Here is a 22,579-nt window from a genome sequence, read left to right as displayed (position 1 = left end):
GAAGGCTGGAGAGATGGTTGCTCTTCTAGAGGTCCGGAGTTCAATCCCCAGTAACCACGTGGTGTCTCACAACCATCTGTAATGAGATCTAGTGCCCTCTTGCGGCCTTCAGGGATACATGCAGGCAGAACACTATAAAATGTTCGAAAAGGGTGAAAGTATCCCCTAGGGAACTTCTGAGCCATCCTGGGCTAAAGGTGCAGAGAGCCCTAACTGGCCCTAAGGGATCATGGCCAGGGGGCCACAGAGGTGCTCCAGAACACATGTGGTCCCAGCTCAGGAGCTGTTTTGTGGACGGAACAAGGTCTCATGTAGCTCAGGCTGGGCACCTCCTTCCACCTTTGGGTGCCCAGCCTATGTGAGGTGTCAGCCCTCACTGTAAATCTTGCACAGCCCTTGGTTAAGGGCTTCACGCTGAGTGTGAAGATGGCTAGCTGTTGACGTTCCTGGGGTCGGGATTACAGGTCTTGCAATATAGCTATCTTGGGCCTGAAATTTGCTGTGTACACTATATTGGCCTTGAACTCGGATCTACCTGTCTCTACTTTGCAGGTGCTGGGAGTAAAGGTGTGTGCCACCGTGCTCGCTTAAATGTCCACCTTAAGATGTTTTCGACCTGGACTTTTTTTGGGTTTGGTCCTGAGAATCAAGCCTACATGAGTTATATCCACCCTAGCTCTATGAGGAGGTCTGTCAAAGAACACATGTAATCATACACATAAACCCCAGACTTCACAAGAGATCAGAGGCTACCTGGCTGCTTCAGTTTGGCCAGTTACCCACCAGGGGGCGCAGAGGAGTCAGCCTTTCATTTGATGGCAGAGGATTGGACTCAAGGCTCCCGAGGGCTGCCGCACATCCTGGCTATCATCTGTAACACGCACCAACAGCCTTGAGCTTGGGTCATTGTTCCTGTTTTATAGAGGAAATGAGTTGTAGTCATGTGATGAGCTTGGTCACAGGGAAGGGGGAGCTGCTGGGCTGACCTGTGCCGGGAACTTCTGCCAAAAGGCTGCAGTCATCCATCCACCCCCACCCCCACCTCCACCCCACTGCCCTCCAGAACGGCCTATGGGGAAGTTTGCAACAGAGCCGAAGAGACCCCACCCTGACCTTTTACAAGCTGCCCTGGCAAGACTTGGTGCTGCAGTCCATGCTGGTCGCTGATGGAGAAGCTGTCTGGAGAGGCCAGCAGCCTCCTTAGCCCTCTCGTCATGAGCTCCTTAGGATAAAAACGCAGGCCCCAGGTGACCAACTTTCACATTTTTGCCTCTCGTCGGGAAGGGAGGTGGTGGGGGTCACACAAGACCCTGGTTCTCATGCACCACAATGTTCATATATGTGTGCCGTGTAGTACCCAGAGGCCAGAAAACAACCCATGGAACTAGAATTACAGTTGTGAGCTGCCATGTGGGTACGGAGACTCGAACCCGGGTCCTCTGGAAGAGCCGCCTGTGCTCTTAACCACATACACACCTCCCCAGCCGCTCCCTAAGAGCCTCCAGGAAAGCAGAAGTCCCAGGACCTAGACTTGGTGCCTTCTAAGAGGCTGTGCTAGGCCTGGCCCTCCCTTGGCAGAGTGCTCGTTCGTACAGCACACCAGAGCACTGTTAGTTCCCATTAACAGCCCTGGCTGTCCTGGAACTCAACTTTGTAGACAAGGCTGGCGTCCAACTCCTAGGGATCCACCTGCCTCGGCCTCCCAAGCACCGGGATTAAAGGCGTGCACCACCACCACCAGACTCCATTCCAACTGTTAGCCATAGTTACACATGCTAGCCCTCTGGTGGCAAGAGGATTGGGATTTCCAAGTGTTTGTGTGCCTACATGCACGTGGTAAGACACTCACGGAGATGTGGGCGTCGGTCATCTCACTGTGTGTGTCCCAGGGACCAAATGTAAGCTTGTTAGGGTTAGCACTGTTTGCCTGCGGAACCATTTCATCAGCCCTCAAGGTCGTTTCTGGCTACATAGGGAGTTCAAGGCTGGTTTGGGCAACATGAGACCGTGTCTCCAAGAAAGAATCCTTCTGGAGGTGGCTAGAGGTCACGTAACTGGTTCTGGATTATTAACCCTCAGTTTTCTCAGCTACATCACCCTCAAGTTGGGCAGTGCACCCCAAGTTGTAGATGCACCGTGGGGGGGGGGGCTATAGGTTCAGGGCACAGCAGGTCCTAGGATCATCTCCCCGACCAGAAAAGTCTTAGCATTGGCCTCATTCTAGGGCCTTCTGGCCAGCCGGAGTCTGTCCGTCTGTGTCAGATCCACACCTAGCCCTGAGCAGGTCTGTGGGACTGTAGAGCTCCTCTTAGGTTGAGGTCACCAAGTGGCTCCCTCAGGTCACAGCTCTCCAGTTCCACCTACAGGTTACCTTGGGGGTACGGTCCTGCTCCCACTGACCCCTCGAACAAGCAAGGCCACTCACCCCTGCTTCTGACAACTCTTGGGAGTGTGGGGGTGTGGTGGGGGCCACTGTTGAGGTTTGCCAAGGACTTAAGGGTCCTGATCTTGACCACGGGAAGAGCCTGAGGGTACCAGACCTCCGAACCCCTCTGCTGTTAACAGTGCTTGCCCTTGACCCAGCCAGTGAGACAGGACACTTTTCAACGTGGACAGCAGGCTCTGGGAACCAGCGTAGGCTCACCCAGCTACCCTTAACCCTCATGCTACTGGACAGCTGAGACCAGAGCCTCCATCTGCTGGGACCGGCTGCCTGCCAGCAGGATGTCAACTCCATTTAGGCCCGTCTCCTCAAATGCAGGCCCGAGGCTAGGTACAGCCCCCTGCTCCTTCCTCCAGCTTGAAGAGTATAGATCAGTATGGCCTAGCTGAATCAGTCCAGAGCATTTGGGGAAGTCCAGCTGTATTGCCCATTATAAACTCAGAACAGCAACTAGGGCCCACATCCTGCTGAAGTGGCAAAAGCTCCAACCTGCCCCTTCTCCAAAGTAAGGCAGCTGCCCTAGGATGCATTCAGAACACCTGTTTTATTTGCTCTGTAGTTATGTTTTATTTTTTGCTCTGTAGTTGTCTAAAGACAGTTCCCCACACCATTTTCTTTCCCCACACCATTTTCTCTGACCCAGGGAGGGGTGTGGACAATCAAGATGGTATATCTGAGGGACCCTAGCTTTCCAGGCTCCTCATTCCCTTCAGCTTCAACCCCGTGCACCGGGAATCACAGGTGCCACTATTGCTTAATGGTAAGGCCATTCACGCCAGGGAGAGGGCGCAGAGCCAGCAGCTCCAGGGTCTAAGGAATCATCTTCCACCACTTGAATGCAAATGGCACTCGGTGGACAATCGCACAGGCACAGGTGTCTCCCATGTTGGTCAGGTAGCAGTCAAAGTCATCGATGAAGGTACACTTGAGACCCAGGGGCTCCAGTACGTCGCAGACTTTCTCTTCCAGGCAGCAGGTGCCCTTGATTTGGGGCCCAAAGGGCTTGGGGATCCCTACATGCTTGTCCAACACAAGCATCTGCAGCTGTTAAACACAGAGCTGGGATCAGGGCCCTGAAATAAAAGCTCTCCCTGCCCTTCCTGGGGTGTGTATGGGGAGAGGTGGGGTTGGGTAGGGGCACAGAATCAGATACAGGGAAAAACCACACGTCACTCCTTAGGGTTGGCCAAACTTAAGCCTGTGTGCGTCCCTGTAGGCACCACTAAACAACCTCAGTGAAATCTGCTTAGTTTCAGTGCCTGCCAATGTTTATGAAAAAACATGAATTCTGACCAGCAGCTAACCTTGGTGGCTTGCCACCATACATTGTCTCTGGATTTGTTGCTCTGGCCTTGTCTGCATACCCTGTCCCAGCCAGCTTTAAGACCCAGGGGGCTCCAGAAACCTGAAGGCAGACCTCCCTGCCTTCGTTCGTTGATACCTGCGTTTCCGAACCCACTCATAGCAGCTCAGGTACTGCTCACACGAGCCTGGGGGCTGCTACATCAGGCAGGCTTCCATTCCAGGCCCCAACCATCAGACACCGATCTAGCACCATGGCCGGCGAGGCACCAGCAGTGTGGGCCAAGCAGACTGTTTGAACCAGGCACGCCCAGTAGCCCTCACCATGTTAGGGAAGTAGGGCCTCGCGTAGTGTTTTGTGGTCTGTTGGTTGGAGGGGACGTTTGTCAGCAACTCCAGGCAGAAGAGCTGTGGAATGGCAATGATGTCCTTCTCTGTCAGGCCCAGCTCCTTCTTGAGGAGGGTACGGTTCAGGTTAATGCATTTCTGCACAATAGGGAAGGGGGGAAGAGAGACAGCAGGGGTGTGGACATCAGGAAGCTTCGCTTGTTTCTACACAAATCCAGGAAAGACCTTGGAGGGGCTTCTATTAGGCTTAAATCCCATGAGCCAGGAGTCCTGGCGGGCCCTGTGAGCCTTTCCTGAACATGTAGTTATAGCAGTCCTAAGGCAAAGGGAATTCAGAGAAAAGGCCGAGATGTAGGAGGCCAGGATCCCTCAGCTAGTCTGCTGGATGGCCACTAATGTCACAAAGCCCCCTGGGTCTTTCAAGTGAGCAGGGTGTATGTGTGTGGGGGCCACAGAAGTCTTCAGGTCCTTCCCTCACATCTAAGCATCCGTTCCCACCTACTCAGCACACCCTCCCCTGCTGACAACACCCATGGTATCCAACCAGCTTCAGACAGGGCCTAGGGCAGGTGGTTTGATCCTATCTGGTACCCACTTGCCAGGGCAGGTTCTGCAGAGGCCAGGGCACCAGTAAACCATGGCATAGGATGTTCATGGTCTAAGTAGTAATGACCCAGTGAACAGGGCACCCTACTGCACCCCTGAAGTCTGTATCTGGGGCTGGGCAGCTGCCTCCACCCTGATAGGAGGCAAGCCTCCCTGCAGGGCCAGCACCCCAGGCCTTTACCTCCACGTAGTCATTCTGCTTTCGCAACTTCTGATCAGCCAGGATTTGGGAGATGGTTCTGGCCTCCCTCCCTGTGGAAAGAGGCGGCCAGGCAGGGGACAGATCAATGTCCAGCATGACTGGTGCATCCTCAGTCACTGTATTTGTCTCTAGACCCAGGTGCGGTTCCTGAATCCTACATCTGGTATCAACTAAGATGCATACCACCAGAAAACCCAGACAGGATTTACTGCCACTAGCCACTGTCTAGAGGGAAAGTGAGGTCAAAGTGCATTAGTGTGGTGACATCAGCCCCCACTAACTTAGACAGGCACCTCAACCTCTGTACGGCTGTGTGGCACTACTCCCTCCCCTGCCTAGGTTTGTACCAGGAGCCTTCTAGTGTGGCCATCAGGCTCAGACTCTGTTCCTCAGGTTTTAGCCCAGAGGTGACAGCCTTTGCCTTCTGGTATTGTATCCCATGCCCTCACCCTGTGACAAGGTGTCCCTGGATCCTACCATAGAATGTTGCTCAGGAGATGGGTGGTACCCGAGTCTCTAGCCCAGGTTGAGAGAATGTCCTGAGCCGGGCGGTGGTGGCGCACGCCTTTAATCCCAGCACTTGGGAGGCAGAGACAGGCAGATCTGTGAGTTCGAGGCCAGCCTGGTCTACAGAGCGAGTTCGGGACAGGCTCCAAAGCCACAGAAATCCCGGCCTCAAGGAACCAAAAAAAAAAAAAAAAGGAATGTCCTGATGTCCTCACCTCCTTATTGGAAAGTCAGTCCCTTTGTGGTCCCTTCATGGTTAGGCTAGAAGGTGGCCGGGGAACACCCTTGCCAGTCTCCTTGTGTCTCCTTAAGGGAGACCTGGGAGTGTCAGTGCTTCCAAGTGGCACCAGGTGGCACCAGTCTGCCTTTTAGTGAGAGATGTCCCTTTCTACCACCCCTTAGGATTCCCTGTGCCTTCTCTACCAATGACAAGTGAAACCTCTAGACCAGTGATTCTCAACCTGGCTAATGCTGCGACCCTTTAACAGTTCATGTTGTGACCCCCAGCCATAAGATTTTGTTGCTACTTCAATAACTGATTTTGCTACCGTTAGGAATCCTAATGTAAATATCCGATATGTGATTCCTGTGAAAGGGTAGTTCAACCCCCTTTGGGGTCTTGACCCAACAGCAGGTTGAGAACTACTATAGAAGGTACTAGGTGACCAGGTGGTGGTGGTGGCTCACAATTTTAATTCCAGCACCCAGGAGGCAGAGACAGATGGATCCAAGTTCGAGGGCAGCCTGGTCTTGAAACCCTGTCTGAAAAAAGTCCTAGGTGAAGAAAAGTCACCTTTACCATTAGAAAGGAGCTGTTCTGCTCCGACATCTTCAAACAGGGTCATGTCCCCAAAGCCTTCCTTCTGCTTCTCTTCAAAGAGCTCATAGCAGGCACTGGGGCTGGCCATCAGGAGGCGGAAACCCTGGGAAGGGAGACGAGAGTCACCCGCTGTGGGGGTCTCTGGGGTCTCCAGCAGATGCATCTTCTCCAGCCCCTGACACAAACCTTCCCGTCATCATTTTTGTCCTTTACGGGGACAAAGCACATGAACTCATCCATACGGCCGGTCATCAGCCAGTCAGAGAAGAGCTCCACAGGGGCCTGCACCTGCTGGGCACACACGAAGTCTCGCAGGACCTTGCTCATGTCCCGGCCTTCGTTGCTGGGAGATAGAAGAAAGTGCAGTCTTTGAGATGCTGGGAGGCTCCAGGGCAGCTACCCATCATCCACTGAGTCAGGCCACCTCCAGGATACAGACTGCTTTTGCCAATGGGTAGGCAGGCTTTTAAAAAGGTCTCGTTCTGGGCCAGCGCCAACTGGCTCTGAAGATGGAAGCACTTGATGCCAAGCCTGGGGACCTGGATTGAATCCCTAAGACCCACACATAGGGAACGAACTCCAACAAGTTGTCCTGAGCACAAAATGTGTACTGTGGCACATTTAGAAAGGGGTGTGTGTTTGCGGTAACCCTTACTGTGACCTGGCTCAAGCCCAAATCACCTGATCCAAGTTGACTGAGCCCTGAACTACATGATCTGGATTTAGAGTTAATACCACCAACCCAACCCCATTATTTTATAAAAGTCATGCCTTTGGGGCCAACAGTCAGCTTAGTTGGCTTTAAACCCAGGAAATAATTTTTGGTGGCTTTTGAGACGGGGTAGGGGTGGCCTCAGGCTCAGGCTGGCCTCAAATCCATAGAGGCATGAATCACGGATGAAGCTGAACCTAGGACCTCCTGCTTGCTAGGCAAGCACTCCAAACTGTGCCATCCCTCCACGGCTTACTTTTCTCTAACTCCAGTCTTACACGAACCAAAGGCTCAAATACCCTTCAGCGTCAAAAATACAGAGCTTGTCTGCTGAGGGGAACCGATAATTATTGTGACCAGGGTGATGGTGGTCTTCCCTTTAAGACAGCTAGTTACCTGCCAGCTGGTGATCCAGCTCACCTGGGGTAAAAGCTGCCACCAATGAGGACTCTGCCTAGTGGGTAATCTTTGCCTTGAGCCTTGACTGGCGGGGATACGATCAGGTTCCCAATGGAATCCAGGCTAGCCACTCCGTGGTCCTCAGTTTCGAAGGTCAGGTAGCCAACACCAGGACTCTAAGGAGGAGACCCAGAGGGGGAAAGTAGAGGAAGGACTGAATGTAGGTCCGGTCTCACTCTGTCAGCTACATGCACATCCCCCCTTCCTCACAGAGGCCACCTGGAAGCCCCGCCCCCAGCATCCCAGCATCCTGGCTCAACACCAAGCCTGAGAGGTTCACTGTAATCAGACCCAGTGCCTCACCAGTGAGTATTTCATGGGGAACTCGTCCAGCTTGGAAACCCGGGGGGTGTCGAGAACCAAGGACAGGGTCTTGTGGGGAGCCTGAGTATAGCAGAAAGCCATCTCATCCTGGGGAGACAAAGACGATTAACTCTTCATCGGCTGCTCCCTCATCTGCTATACTGCGTCATGGGGGCAGCCGGAAGAGAGATGTGGCCGGCTTCAGCTCAGCCCTCAAAACCTGCCCCCAGACGCTTTGCCCAACGCATTCCACTTTCCAGTTTAAGACTGAGAACCCCCCACCCCATCACCTGGTCTTTGTCAAGTTCTACTTACAAAGCAAGTCAATTGTTTCTGGTACCTGTAGGCCAGTCACTATGATCTGACCTGCCCTATGACATCTAGCCAGATCGAGTTCCCTGCATCTCAGCCAAGGACCTGTTTTTTTTTAGGGTATGTGTGTAGATGGGGGCAGGGTGTCTTTTGAGACATCATCTCTTGTAACCTTTAAAGTTACTATGCAACTGAGGGCTGGCTTTGCGTTCTGATCCACCCTGCCTTGTCTCCGAGGGCTGGGATTACAGGTATGCACCAGCTCATACCCCAGTTTACATGATGCTGGGAACTGAATTTGGGATTCTACTCGACACTAGGCAAACACTCCAAGTTACATCCCTAACCCTTGACCTTTCAGTTCCAGCTTTTACCTTTAGAACATCACCCCCCCACCCACCCACACACACCTTGCTTTGAGTTAGCGCGTCTGTCCTTTGCTGGAAGGTTCTCTTATTCCATGATGCAACTTCTACCCGCCCCTGATCACTCCTCGCTCCTCCAGGCACACCTCACATTGCAAACCTCCATGTCAATGGCACTGTCACCTGAAGACCTGGTGGCCCCCATCACAGCCCCAGCAGCCCTTGCCTTATGGCCCACCTGAATGTTTCTCAGCTACATAAGTGACCCCTGCTTCAGGCTGTCATGTCTGTGCCTTTTTGTCCTCCTCAGCACTTAGAGCTCGGGCCCGACTGGAGGGTACCTGTTCTTATTCAGCTCTAGCTCCCGGTGGCACGACGGCCTCCGGTAAGGGCTCAGATGTGTTTGGAGCAGAAGGATTCTCCAGAAAAGCAGAGCCAGCTCTGGTCCTGCTGTTAGGCCAGGCACAAGCTCAGACTCATAGGAGCCAGCTCTGGTCCTGCTGTTAGGCCAGGCACAAGCTCAGACTCGTAGGAGCCGGCTCTGGTCCTGCTGTTAGGCCAGGCACAAGCTCAGACTCGTAGGAGCCGGCTCTGGTCCTGCTGTTAGGCCAGGCACAAGCTCAGACTCGTAGGAGCCGGCTCTGGTCCTGCTGTTAGGCCAGGCACAAGCTCAGACTCGTAGGAGCCGGCTCTGGTCCTGCTGTTAGGCCAGGCACAAGCTCAGACTCGTAGGAGCCGGCTCTGGTCCTGCTGTTAGGCCAGGCACAAGCTCAGACTCGTAGGAGCCGGCTCTGGTCCTGCTGTTAGGCCAGGCACAAGCTCAGACTCGTAGGAGCCGGCTCTGGTCCTGCTGTTAGGCCAGGCACAAGCTCAGACTCGTAGGAGCCGGCTCTGGTCCTGCTGTTAGGCCAGGCACAAGCTCAGACTCGTAGGAGCCGGCTCTGGTCCTGCTGTTAGGCCAGGCACAAGCTCAGACTCGTAGGAGCCGGCTCTGGTCCTGCTGTTAGGCCAGGCACAAGCTCAGACTCGTAGGAGCCGGCTCTGGTCCTGCTGTTAGGCCAGGCACAAGCTCAGACTCGTAGGAGCCAGCTCTGGTCCTGCTGTTAGGCCAGGCACAAGCTCAGACTCGTAGGAGCCAGCTCTGGTCCTGCTGTTAGGCCAGGCACAAGCTCAGACTCGTAGGAGCCAGCTCTGGTCCTGCTGTTAGGCCAGGCACAAGCTCAGACTCGTAGGAGCCAGCTCTGGTCCTGCTGTTAGGCCAGGCACAAGCTCAGACTCGTAGGAGCCAGCTCTGGTCCTGCTGTTAGGCCAGGCACAAGCTCAGACTCGTAGGAGCCAGCTCTGGTCCTGCTGTTAGGCCAGGCACAAGCTCAGACTCATAGCCCAGCTCTGGTCCTGCTGTTAGGCCAGGCACAAGCTCAGACTCGTAGCCCGGCTCTGATACCTGCAACCGAGGCCTCAAATTCATCTTGAAATATGCCTGCCACCCAGAAGGAAGGGGGCCGGACTCTAGATTTGTCTTCAGTGGTGCGCTTGCTCACTGTGTTGAGGTCATCTTGTGGCATGTGTGTCAAGCTGCCCTGCCCCTCCACAGCTCGAGCACCCCAGGTGGGCTGTCAGTTACCTGGAGCCACCTGCCCTGACGGCTCGGGTCCTCGTAGACAGATGCCACCTGCACATTAATCTTCTCACTCAGCCTTGTCACTGTGTCCACAAAACCCTGCAGCTGCAAGTCCCTGCCACGAGAGAGAAGCCCACACTGATTTCAAGGTCCTTGAATCAGCCACACTGCCTGGTCCCAGGGGGAAGGCAAGGGAGAGGGCCACATTCTGCCCCACAATGTGTCCCCTACCTCAGCATAGTCACAGACCTAGACTTTTTCTACCTAGACCATGCTGGCACGGCTGGTGATGGTCCAGCCCCGGTCACAGTGCACACCTTTTGACCTCTGCACACACGCTCTCTATTATGTCCTTGGATGGGCTCCTCCGTTCAAACTATCGGATGACCGTTTGCTCCCCAAGAGACTATCAGAAACTAGGCAGCTCAAGATGGCCAGTGAGGTCATCTCTCTGTGGGGCATGGGGATATGGGGACATCTGGACACCTGGGTTGGCTTTTTGAGACAGGGTCTCACTACTAGACAGTGTCCTGAGACTTGCTTTGCAGACCAGGCTAGCCCCAAACACAGACTGGCCAGCCTTTTGTAACCTGAGTGCTGGGGGTGGGGTTCAAGGTGTGCACCGCACCACACCTGGAGATTATAGCACTTTTCATACAGAGGACCAACACTGTGGATCTACGGTGGACATCCTTTTCTTCTTGGGTACAAAGTGACATTTGAAGGTGATAAAGACACCTGATAGGCTGCATCGGGGAGTCACAATCAGGGAAGTGTCACCCAGATTCTAGGCTGGTCCCAGGCCCATTGTTTATGTTGACATCCCATGCAACGCTCCAAAGACCTCATCATTTCTTGGGTCTCTGCCCAGCATGGGGGGGGGAAGAGAGGATGCTAATGACACTCGCTCCTCCCCAGGTGACCTCAGGCACTCTTACCTGCACAGGTAAACCTCGAGAGGCGGCTGGGTACTGGGAGTGAAGATGTAAGGGGCCACCCGGAACATCACTGTATCTTTGTATAGCGGCATCTCCGGGACTAACTGCAATGTAGGACAGTCTCCATGGAGACCTGGGCTCCATCTGCCCCCTTCCCTCTTAACACCCCTGGCGTCTGCAGCTACTCATCCCAACCCGTCACTGGAGTCCACTGCCTTCCAGCTCTAATACCCCCCAGCCGTACTAAGAGCCATACTCCTGAGTGTCCAGCCACCACTGTGACTCTCCCAGGGATCCTCACTGGCCAGGCAGCATACCTTGTCATGAGACTCTTCCACTAGGGAGATGGAGAATGAAATCAGGCCTGTGAAGCTGGCAGATGGGAACTCTATAGCTTCGATGTAGAAGGTCTCTTTCCCTCCATTCTCAAAGGGAGCCAGGACATGGATAGGCTTGCCAGGTCCTATTACCATCTCATGGGTACCTTCTAGGAGAGATAAAGGGGTGACTAGTTACTAGAGCGGTCTGGTTGCTGTCCGTCCCAGGTGGGCAAGCACAGCAGACTTGTGATTCGTTAGGACATCAGAGGGTTCTGGGATTGCCAGCACGGTTAAGAGTGAGGTAATGCACCATCACACTGTACACACTGTATGGTGTTTGCATGCGTGTACACACGCATGTGTAGGCCAGAGGTTGACGCAGGTGTCCTCAAGGTCTCCTTCACTGGACCAGGAGCTTACCGATTCAACTACAGTGACTGGACAGGAGATTCCCAGCACCCATGCTGCAGGCTCACAGCCATCTGACTCCAGTTTGAGAACCTCACACCCTCTCGTGGGCCTCCGCAGTTACCACGTACACATAGTGAGTGCACAGACGTATGTAGATAAGACACCCGTACACAAGTTTAAGGTTTTCTGAAAAGGGATCTCCCTTATAGGAGTTACTTGGGGATATCTAAGTTATCTTATCGGCTCAGGTGCATTCCATCCTTTCCCAGCTGAGAGACTCCTGAAGCTACGCACCATCATCTCCATATGATGGATGGCTAACCCCATGGTAATAAGTTAACTCCGGTAAAGGTGGCAGCCAGACAGCCCCTGCAACATTGATCTGGCCACACAGCCTGTGGCCTATGACTAGGTCCTGGGTTCCCCGTTAGAGGTGGTGTAGGGCCTATGACTAGATCCTGGGTTCCCTGTTAGAGGTGGTGTAGGGCCACCACTTGGCCAGCAGGCCGAGGTGGAGCAGGGTCGGGACTTACTCTGGGGCCAGTAGACTTTTGCCTTGTTCGCCTCTTCCTTGGATGTGTGGAGGATCATCATGTAGTTCTTGATGACAGAGATGGGGCCATCTACTGTCAGAGTCATCTGAGACATGTTCTGTATCTCTGGGCAGAAGGATGGACACAGGCAGGTTCAGGCCAGGCTCCGGGATGGCAAAGTGAGAGATTGGGGTAGACGTTACATCAAGTCCAGTCTGGCTGAACTCAGCAATTCCTCTGCCTCAGCCTCCCAGGTGCTGGGGTGACAGGTGTGAGCTGTCATGTCTGGCCTTAAGGCTTATCTGAAATCTTGTTTCCTGGGATGCTCAGTGTTCCCAGCCCGAAGGCACCTCCTGGGCACTGGAGAGAGTTTGTCACACCCCTTCTATGGAATGGAGAGTTTTCACCACCTTGTGAGGTCAATGTCTCATCTCTACCCCCGAATGGCAAGATGAAGCTCATTCACAACCAGGAAGTTAATGGGTTGCTGTCGGATGTTCAGACTGCCTTCATGGGGACCGAGGATATAGCTCAGCTGGTAGAGTGCTTAGCTCGCACAGAGTTCTGGGGCTGGGGTGTCCAGTCCCTAGCACTATATATGAATGCTGTGATGGAGCACATTTGTAATTCTCTCAGGAGGTAGACGCAAGATCAAAAGTTCAAGGCCAGCCCGGGATACATGTGATCTTAGTCTCAAACACATGCAGGAGAGCAAGCCGGAGGGTTGACTCGGTGGTTAAGAGCACTTGCTCTTCCAAAGGACCTGGGTTTGACTCAGCATCAATTTTCAGGTGGCTTACAACCAATTGCAAATTCTAGTTCTCGGAGATCTGCTGCCCTCTGACTTCAAGGGCTCCAGCACACACATGGTGCACATAAACTCACGTAGATACACATGTAGTTTTTTGAGATAGGGTTTCTCTGTAGCCCTGACTGTCCTGGAACTCACACTAGACCAGGTTGGTCATGATCTCAGATCTGCCCGATTCCACTTCAAGTGCTGGAATTAATTGTGTGCTACCACAGCCTGGCTATGAATAACTTTCTTTGAGACAGTATTTCTCTGTAACAGTCCTGGCTGTCCTGAAACTCACTCTGTAGAGCAGGCTGGCCTCAAATTTACAGGTCAGCCTATCTCTGCCTCCCAAGTGCTGGGATTAAAAGGTGGGCACCCACCACTGCCCAGCTATGAATTTTAAAAGCTATACGCACCTTTGTATGAAACCATACGGCCTCTCATTACACAGCTTCAAGGCACAAAACCCCTTGGCATACCAGTAATGTCACCTAGGGCCTCTGTACATGTTAAGCAAATGCTCTCCTATGGAGTGATACACTCCCAACCCATGATAAAAGGCTTGGTCATCCCTGAGGAAATCAGCTGTGACTTGCACGGTGGGCTGAGGAACGGTCAGAACTGGATAGAGGTGGGAACACGGGAAAGGTACCTTTGGGGGCCTCCTGATCACTGGCTTCGTCATCAGCTTCGTCTGTTACAGGGTTACAATTCACCAGCAGGATGGCTCCCCAGCCATTCGGGCCCCACACCCATTTTTTCTGCAAATGACAGGGACATTGAGGTAGGAGAGAGACACAAACAAACCCTTTGCTTCTCGTATACAGAGCTTTGTACTCAGTCCCTGGGGACGCAGGAAGACAGTTTGAGACAGATGGCCTGCGGGAACAGAAAGCTACTGGGGGAATAAATACAGGTTCCAGGAAGGCAGGTCCAGAGAGACTTGCTGCAAGAGCTGTGTCCCACCAGAGGGCCAGGGGTGGCACAGCTAACTCAGGTGTAGCTGGCTATATAGCCAGGCCAGTGCCTCTGGACACCTTGCTATTTTGGTTTGGTCTTGACATGTAATCCTAGGAAGGCAGAAAACTCATTCTGCCTTTGTCGTCCCAGTACTGGGTTGACAGGCAGGTGCCACCACATCTGACTGTTTTGTTTTGAGACAGGATCTACTATAGCCCAGGTTAGTATGTGGTTCCTGTGTATCTGAGAATGGCCTTCAATGCCTGACCTTTCTGCTTCTCCTTCGTGCATGTTAAAAAGGCACATCCCACCACACCTAGCCATTTTTCAGAAGTCAGCAATCGATTTCATTGACCTTGACTTGTATAGCAGTGATAAAGACACCTGAAGTCATAAAAATGGGCCCAGGGGTCAGGGCTCCCTTGGGTCCGGCCTTGCTCCCTCAACCAGGCAAGTCTCACCTTAGCCTGCTTGTCACTTGGCATGTCCAGCTGCCCGTCTCTGTAGATGTCTGCCTCCAAGGAGATCTCTGAAGGGAAAGGGAAGATCTCAGACACCTGGGATGCTTGTTAATGGGACCCAGAAACTCCAGTGGTCCTCACAGAGCAAGCCCATGCTGAAAGCCTAGTAGGGTATCTTAATGTCAAGAAGTTCAGCATCTTCAAAATTCATGCTGGAGACCCACACAGTGAGTCAGAGTAAGTCACATTAAAGTCAATTTTCTTGTGTGTGACTTTATGTTGGGATATATCCATAGCTATATTGGGCCACAAGTTGGACACTCCTGGTAAGTCAGTGTCCTCAAAGGCAAGCTGGTTCTCATGGTAAGTCAGGGAGGGAGCCCCTCTCCCCTTCCCCCATCCACACACCAGAGGTCAGACACTTGTGATGTGACCTCACCCTTCCTGCTTCCATCCAAGCAATCCCAACAAGGAACCTACCTTCCTACCCTTCTAGAACAATCTTCAGACTTGAAGATCCACAAGGATCCACATGGAACCCCTTGGGAACTTAATGGTGCCGGACTTCTGCCTAAAGTCTTCCTGGGGTACTACCTTCTTGTGGCTTCTCACTGTTCACCCCCACTTCCCACACGGCTCAGCTCCCTTCAGCCTTACCTTAGTGTCACCCCTAGATCTCGAGTGAAGGCCACTTCCCACCTGGAAGGTTAGGACCATGACTTGCTGCTGGCTTGGTGCTGCACCCTCAGCACCCAACCAACAGGCATGGTGTCCTACTGCCCACGGTGAGCCCGAATGTTTGGGGTATAGCCGTGTGTAAAACTTGCCATTTTGGAGCTTAGTGTTTAATATCCATAGAGGTTGGCTGTAGATGATCATAGTATACGTGCTCATGGACAGTAACATGGGCCAGGGGATTCAGAGGTTAGGGAATGGAGCCAGGTGCTTGTCTTAGTCAAAGGGATCTTCTATAAACTGACATTGTTTTGGGTTTTACAAGACAGGGATTCTCTATTGTTTGAGGCTGTCGGTCCAGCCTGGCCTCGAACTCAGAGATCCGCCTGCCTCTGCCACCTGGCTAAACTAACATCTTAAAGCCCTAAAAGAGGCAGAAAGATCCCCAATATCTGGAGTGAAAGGTACCAGAAGGAATGGGAAATAAGCACAAAGTGGCAAGTTCAAGGGTCAAGGAAGCCACCAGTGCCAAAAATAGAAGGGGTAAGAAACAGACTCGAGTGTCAGGTAGCTGGGTGACTCACGGAAGGCTTAGGGGCAGTCATGACTATGACTTTGGGTTGTAGTTTGATTCGGGTCCCACAGAAGCTGAAGCCTGGGAACCCAGGTGCTGTCATCTGGCATCTTCCTAAAGACACACCACTCCGGTTGTGGGATAAGACCACGACCACAACTGGACCCACACAATGCCAAGAAGCTGGGAGCCCCACTGAAGACCTGGGTAAAAACTGCTGGAAACCGGGACAGAACTCAGTCTGGCTACGCCTGGGGAGTCTAAGACTTAGACTGACAAGGCGTCCCCAGAGGAAGGGCGACACCAGGGTGAGGAGCCTGAACACCCGGAAGGATGGAGCCGAGTCTGCTGTGAGGGGGAAGGGATTAGCTTCAGGAGACAGATGCAGTCAAGAGCACTGGCTGCTTGTGCAGGGACTCGACTTCAATTCCCAGCATCCACACGGAGCTCACAACTACTGTCACTCAAGAGTTCGAGATGACAGACCCATCTGGCCTCCAAGGACTTCATACGCCATGTGATGCCCACGAACTAAACACACAAAGATAGCCTCGAGGCAGGGTAGAGAAATCAGTTTCATTTAGGACCCATTAAGTTAAGAGATGTAAGCTGTGTTGGGAAGGCAATACCCATGAATCTTTGGGTCACCTGGGTAGAGACGGTTTTGGAGTCTATAGAGGAATGAGTTATGTGAGCCTGAAACACTTTGGTGGCCATCTGGGGGTGGAAGCCCTGGAAAGGATCAGGGAGCTACCTCAATAGGTTTCAGGTGACAGGATGACAAGTGTATCTAACACCACCAGGTCAAGGCAGAGAAGACAGTGGCCATCTGGTTCTTACAAAGCAGGTGCGAGATGGGGCTGGAGAGATGGCTCAGCTGCGAGGAACTCACTGTTTCTCGGAGGATCCGGGTTCGGGTCCCAGCGTGCATCAGACTTCTCACAGCCACCTGTAATTCTAGTCCAGGGGCATCTGATCCCCTCCCCCCTCCGCCCCCGGGAGCCTCATGTGCACTCACATAGAGTATAAGGCCTTCTTAGAGCAGTAAGTTGCCAAGGGCAGAGAGATCTACAGTGAGGGGATACAGGAACTTTGGACCAGACCATCAGTGATAGAGTAAGGGGGGCAGATAAGTTATGCAGATTCCATCCTCAGGAAACGGAGGAACGGTAACTAAACTCCGAGGGAATGTGTGTGGATGTCTCAGGTCCAATAGAAGACATTTTATAAAGAGGAGCCTCTCCCTAGCTTGGCACCACCTGCCCTGCTCTCCAGAGGGCTGGATGGTCTTCAGCTCCTAGAGGCAGCGAGACTTACCAATGCCAGTGAGGTACAGCACAGCTGTGGTCTTGGGGACCTCGTTTTCAGGACAGTAGTATGAGACCAACACCTGTGGAGACAGCATGAAGAATCTAAGGGCCGAGAGCAGGAGCCCAGCACCAGAGTCTAAGGGCCGAGAGCAGGAGCCCAGCACCAGAGTCTAAGGGCCGAGAGCAGGAGCCCAGCACCAGAGTCTAAGGGCCGAGAGCAGGAGCCCAGCACCAGAGTCTAAGGGCCGAGAGCAGGAGCCCAGCACCAGAGTCTAAGGGCCGAGAGCAGGAGCCCAGCACCAGAGTCTAAGGGCCGAGAGCAGGAGCCCAGCACCAGAGTCTAAGGGCCGAGAGCAGGAGCCCAGCACCAGAGTCTAAGCATTTGACCTTGGCTTTATACTCTAGTACCTAAAGCTTCCAATGGCCCACAGTAAGCTGGCCCCAAGGGCCTCGACCACTTAGACTTTTAGTATTGTCTCATAGAGGTTGCTTATGTTGGCCTTGAACTTGTTCTACAGCAGATCTTGTATTTTTTATCCTCCTCCCCATTAATCGGGTTTAATAAGCATGTACCGTTAGGTCCAGTTTACAACCTCGGTTTCTGGCCTAACTCAAGGCACAGTGCTTACATAGCCAAGTGAGCCTCCTGCCTCAGGAAACTGCCTGCCCTAGACACAGATGGGCGGGTTCCGCCCACCCACCACCCTGTACTGTGTCTTTGGTCCCCTCCCACAGACAGCTGCAGCTGGCCTAATGCTAATGGGTTTCAGCTAGGCTTGCGGGCTGCCACACTGGGGCCACCTGGGTAGGTAAGGGTCACCCACCTGCCCTCCCTGGCTCACCTTGTCCTCATCCACAGTGGGGCTGGGTGACACCATTCTCACCAAGGCATCCATGGGCTGGGTCATTGGTTGCCAGACCACGGTATCGGTCTTCCCAGTAATGACAGAGTTGGAGGTATGGATCAGGACCCTGGGGGAGCCACGGATGGCGAAGGACTCACAATTCTTGGGCGCACACCTGGTTTGCCAAAGACAACACACATTAGAGGCACAGGGACACGTTGGCCTGGGAGTCAGTAGGGCTTGAGGCTATCCTGCCAATCCTCATCCATCTCACAGGACTGAGGAAGCGGCCTGCTGCTGGTCAGTGAAGTTCGGGAGGGAGGCGGGCGGATGTCTTCAGTTTCTCTTACCATCCCTGCCACCCCAGGGCCTTCATTCTTCCTCTAGGGACTTTCAGCTAACCTCACCTTCCAACCAACGCCTCACAGTGACCGGATTTTCATTTTCTATACAGGCCCCAGCTCCCATGCATGGAGTGAGCATATATGAGAACCACAAAGAAAACATCCCCTCACCTACTCCTCATGGCCACGCCAAAGCTAAAGGGACTCTTAGGAGCAAGAGACAGAAGCAAGCAGTAAGTCAGTATCGTGTGGTGGGACCGGAAGGCCCCCAAGACCAAGCCAGATTCCCGGAGGCCGGTCAGTCCAGCCAAGAGAGCTAAACTAACCCCAGATTGCTAGGCACAAGGACTCTACCCAGACCACCCCTCCTAGGCCACCCCTCCTAGATACCCACTTCAGGTGTCCCCGAGCCTTACCCACTGATGTCCAAGGTGATTTCCATGCCTATTACACAAATGGCATGGGTGGGGCTGTCCAGGGACAGGCTCATAGTACTCTGGAAAAACATGGCAAGGCTTTCCAAGACAGCCACCCTTAGGTGCAGCCCTTACCTAGCAGAGCAAGTGCCCAGGGTGCTCGAGCCCCCTTGCATTCCTCTTTAGTAGGGTAAGGAGCGCCCCGGCCCACCCCCTTGTTAAGGGTTTGCAGCTTCAATTCCACCCAGGTGGAGCCTGCCTTTCCCTCTGGCAGCTGTGGGAGGAGCCTGGGAGCGGGGAGGGGAGAGAAGGGATGCTGAGGGGGACCCTTTCAGTGTCAGTGTTTAGCACCTGCTGCCTATGGACCCTGCAGCCCTGGGCAATCAGAGGCTAATCGCTTGGAGCCCTGGCCTTCCACTGGGAGCAAGGAGCCTTCTGGGTGGTTGGAACCTGCATGGACCGAGCGAGACACTAGCAGACTCTGCTAGTGCTGGCAGGGCGGAAGTCTCCAGACATAAGGGGCTGTGGTCAGGGTGCTACATCTCAAGGCTGGGATCTTGGTTCTAGGACAGCGGTTCTCAACTTGTGGGTTTCGACCCCTTTGGGGTTGAATAATCAGATATCCTACACACCAGATATTCACACTGCAATTCATAGCAGTAGCAGAATCACAGTTATGAAGTAGCAATGAAATAATTTTATGGTTGGAGGTCATCACAACATGCATGAGGAACTGTATTAAAGGGTCACAGCAGGCAGGGCAGTGGTGGTGCAGGCCTTTAATCCCAGCACTTGGGAGGCAGAGGCAGGTGGATCTCTGTGAGTTCAAGGCCAGCCTGGTCTACAAAGAGAGTACCAGGACAGCCAGGACTGTTACACAGAGAAGCTGTCTAGAAAGACAAAACAAAGGGTCACAGCTTTAGGAAGGCTGAGAAACACTGCTCTAGCATGTATGCTGCTTGGCAGCTGATATGGGGAGGGCTTGGCAAAGTGCTGAGGTCACAGTCGGGGAAGCTGATTATCTCTGCGTATCCCTGGTCCTGGCACAACCTACATCGTTTTCCTGGTGACACAGGTGAGCCGGTTGCTCACAGCTGTGTCTCCTGCCAGCATAGGGGTGGGGAGGGGTGGTGAAGGGTGGGGTGGGGGGGCGGGGTGGGGATAGGCAGCACCAGCTGGTGCATGGTGTAAGCCTGAGGAGCCTTGCTTACAGCTGTGGTCCATCTAGGCCCACAAGGCAGAAAGGGAAATTTATAATTATTGTATATTTCAAAATTGTTAAAACAGGGCTCAACATTCTCACGCCCCGTGATAAGTTGCTGGTATGACAAGTTCATCCGTGAATTTCATGGTCTCAGTAATGCATACCCAGGCCAAACGACTAAGCCACGTGTGGTGATTCCTGCCAGTCAACTGGTTCAGCACTCAGACTGAGGCAGGAGGATTTCTGCAAGTTTGAGACTAGCCTGGGTTACAGAGTGAGACTCTGATTCAAAACCCACAAAATATCATACTCCATTCCACAGTGTACATATTTGCTGTTGGTGGCAAAAAAAAAAAAAAAGATCCAGCTGAGGTAAGGCCAGCCTGTGCTCATGGAGTGAGTTCAAGACTAGATTGGGTAATTCAGTAAGAGTGTGTCAAAGTTTTTAAAAAGGAGGTGGGTGGGAGAGTGGCTCCTTGTTAGAGAGAACATCTGCCTCCAGGTCTTAGGCTCAGTTCCCATTATTCCTTCACTAAAAGCTGAGCATGGTGGCTGGTGGCTGCAGTCCCGGAACTTGGCAGACTGAGTGGGTGGAGGATGCCAGCCTGGGCTAATTAAGGGGACTCCATACAGGAACATCTCCAGCTTATTTCCCAGAAGACCTTGGTGCAGGGCAGAGCTTAGAGGGAGTCACCTCCACTCCTCTCTCCATTCTGCCCGCCTAGCAGAGAGGCAGTGATGGTATCAGCTCCCGGATGGCTTTAGAGGTGTATAGCAAACTGAGAGGATTAGCTAGCATCGTCAGAACGAGGTGGTAGAGGCGATGAGGAAACCTCTGGTCACAGTAGTAGCCTAACAGCTTGTGATTGACTGGAGTTAAGTTTCGTAAACAAATCTTTCAGAAAATAACCCAATTTCACTCATATGTAGCGGAACAAGGTTGAAGGTGCTGTTGAGGCCCATCTGGTTTTATCTACTCAAGGATTCTGCAGGCTTGGTGCTCTGGTTAGAGTGTCCCCAACGATCCCATGTGCCAAGGGCATTGTCCCCACCCCACAGTGTTATCAAGAAGTGATGGAATCTTTTGAAAAATGTTTTGTTTTTGTTTTTCGAGACAGGGTTTCTCTGTATTATTTTGGAGCTTATCCTGGCACTCGCTCTGTAGCCTAGGCTGCCCTCGAACTCACAGAGATCCACCTGCCTCTGCCTCCCGAGTGCTGGGATTAAAGGCGTGCGTCACCACCGCCTGGCTTGAAAAATGTTTTATAAAAAGATTAAATGTCATGTGTATGTGTCTGAGTGTAGGTAAATGTACCATGTGTATGCAGGAGGCCACAGAGGTCAGAAAGGGACATCAGCTGCCCCGGAACTGGAGTTACAGGCAGTTGTGAGCTATTGTGTACATGGCTGAGAACCAAACCCAGGCCCTCTACAAGGGCAACACGTGCTTTTAACCACTTAGCGTTTCTCAACCTGAGGACTGCGACCCTTTTCACAGGTGTCACATATCAAATATCCTGCATATAACATATTCACATTATGATTCATAACAGTAACAAAACTACTCTTATGAAGCTCAATGGAAATAATTTTATGGTTGAGGTCACCACAACATGAGGAACTGTGTTAAAAGGTCACAGCATTAGGAAGGTTGAGAACCACTGCTCTAGTCCCAACCTTTTTAAAATGATCTTGGCTATCCTTTGAGACAGGGTGTCATATAGCTCAAGCTGGCCTCTGACTCCCTATGCATCTGAGCTTGGCCTCGAATCCCTGTTCTTGCTTTTTCTTTTCCAGTGCTGGGGTTGCAGGCACGAGCCACCAGGCCTGGCTTCGCACAGTGAGCTGCTCATCAGATCACTGTGTTTTGCCCTGCCTCTCTTGGAGGCAGCTCCTTCTCCCCCATGATGGCTGAAGCAGCTCCCTCCATTTCAGGGGCTGCCTTATCCATCCAGCCTCCCCTGATCCTTCTGCAACCTCAGACCTGTAGTCTGCAGGGGTCTGTCTACCACAGCCTCTCTGGGCCACAGGAAAGTTGCTTTGATTTAGAAAATTCTGGGCAGGGGAGCAGCTGCTCTGTTTCACGGTTGGACTCAGGGTCTATCCATCTCTTTCTTGTGGGCAGGGCAGAGATTTTAGGAAAGAATCTTGTTCTGGGCCAAATCTCACTATCTAGCCTAGGCTACCTTTAGCTCACAATAATCCTCCTGCCTCAGCCTCTTGAGTTCTGGGATTATAAATGTGCATCTCCACACCTGTCTGAATCTGAGTTTTATAAAAATTGTATTTGCGTGTGGCCTTCAGAGGACAATGTATGGTAGTTGGTTCTCCTATTATGTGGGACCCACAGGTTGATAGCTGGTCTTCAGGTTGTACCCACTGAACCATCTTTTTTTTTTTTTTTTGGTTTTTCGAGACAGGGTTTCTCTGTGGCTTTGGAGGCTGTCCTGGAACTCACTCTGTAGACCAGGCTGGCCTCGAACTCACAGAGATCCGCCTGCCTCTGCCTCCCGAGTGCTGGGATTAAAGGCGTGCACCACCAACGCCTGGCTGAGGGATGTGTTTCTATTTATTTTTAATTAATTAGTTAATTAATTGAGCCTGGGTCTCATTATGTTGCCCCCATTAGCCTGGAACTCATATCCAGACCAGGCTGGTCTTGAATTCACAGACTGCTTGCCTAAATTCACTAAAGATGTGAATTACCACCCTGGGCTCCAAGGCATGTATTTTTAAGGGCTGAGGGTGTAGCTGATTGGTAGAGCACTTGCCCAACACCCATGAAGTCCCAG

At 52.6% G+C, this 22,579-nt stretch overlaps 1 protein-coding gene across 1 annotated transcript; it reads right to left on the bottom strand.

Moving 5' to 3' along the window:
- Positions 1 to 2,985: 2,985 nt before the first annotated feature.
- On the bottom strand, positions 2,986 to 18,755 carry Padi6 (peptidyl arginine deiminase 6). The gene is made up of 16 exons (XM_040757533.1): positions 18,584 to 18,755; positions 17,821 to 17,998; positions 16,986 to 17,058; positions 14,420 to 14,487; positions 13,651 to 13,759; positions 12,203 to 12,328; positions 11,256 to 11,425; positions 10,939 to 11,042; positions 10,004 to 10,115; positions 7,703 to 7,810; positions 7,361 to 7,515; positions 6,415 to 6,571; positions 6,208 to 6,331; positions 4,881 to 4,951; positions 4,070 to 4,231; positions 2,986 to 3,487 (listed from the first exon to the last, which is right to left on the bottom strand). Exons 1-16 carry the CDS (start codon positions 18,673 to 18,675, stop codon positions 3,254 to 3,256), a joined length of 2,043 nt encoding a protein of 680 aa, XP_040613467.1. The 5' UTR covers positions 18,676 to 18,755; the 3' UTR covers positions 2,986 to 3,253.
- Positions 18,756 to 22,579: the final 3,824 nt, after the last annotated feature.

The sequence above is a fragment of the Mesocricetus auratus genome, unplaced genomic scaffold (assembly GCF_017639785.1).
Source record: "Mesocricetus auratus isolate SY011 unplaced genomic scaffold, BCM_Maur_2.0 Super-Scaffold_100014, whole genome shotgun sequence".
Lineage (NCBI taxonomy): Eukaryota > Metazoa > Chordata > Mammalia > Rodentia > Cricetidae > Mesocricetus > Mesocricetus auratus.
The sequence above is the reverse complement of the archived record's forward strand: the minus strand, read 5'-3'. Positions and strand labels throughout refer to the sequence as shown.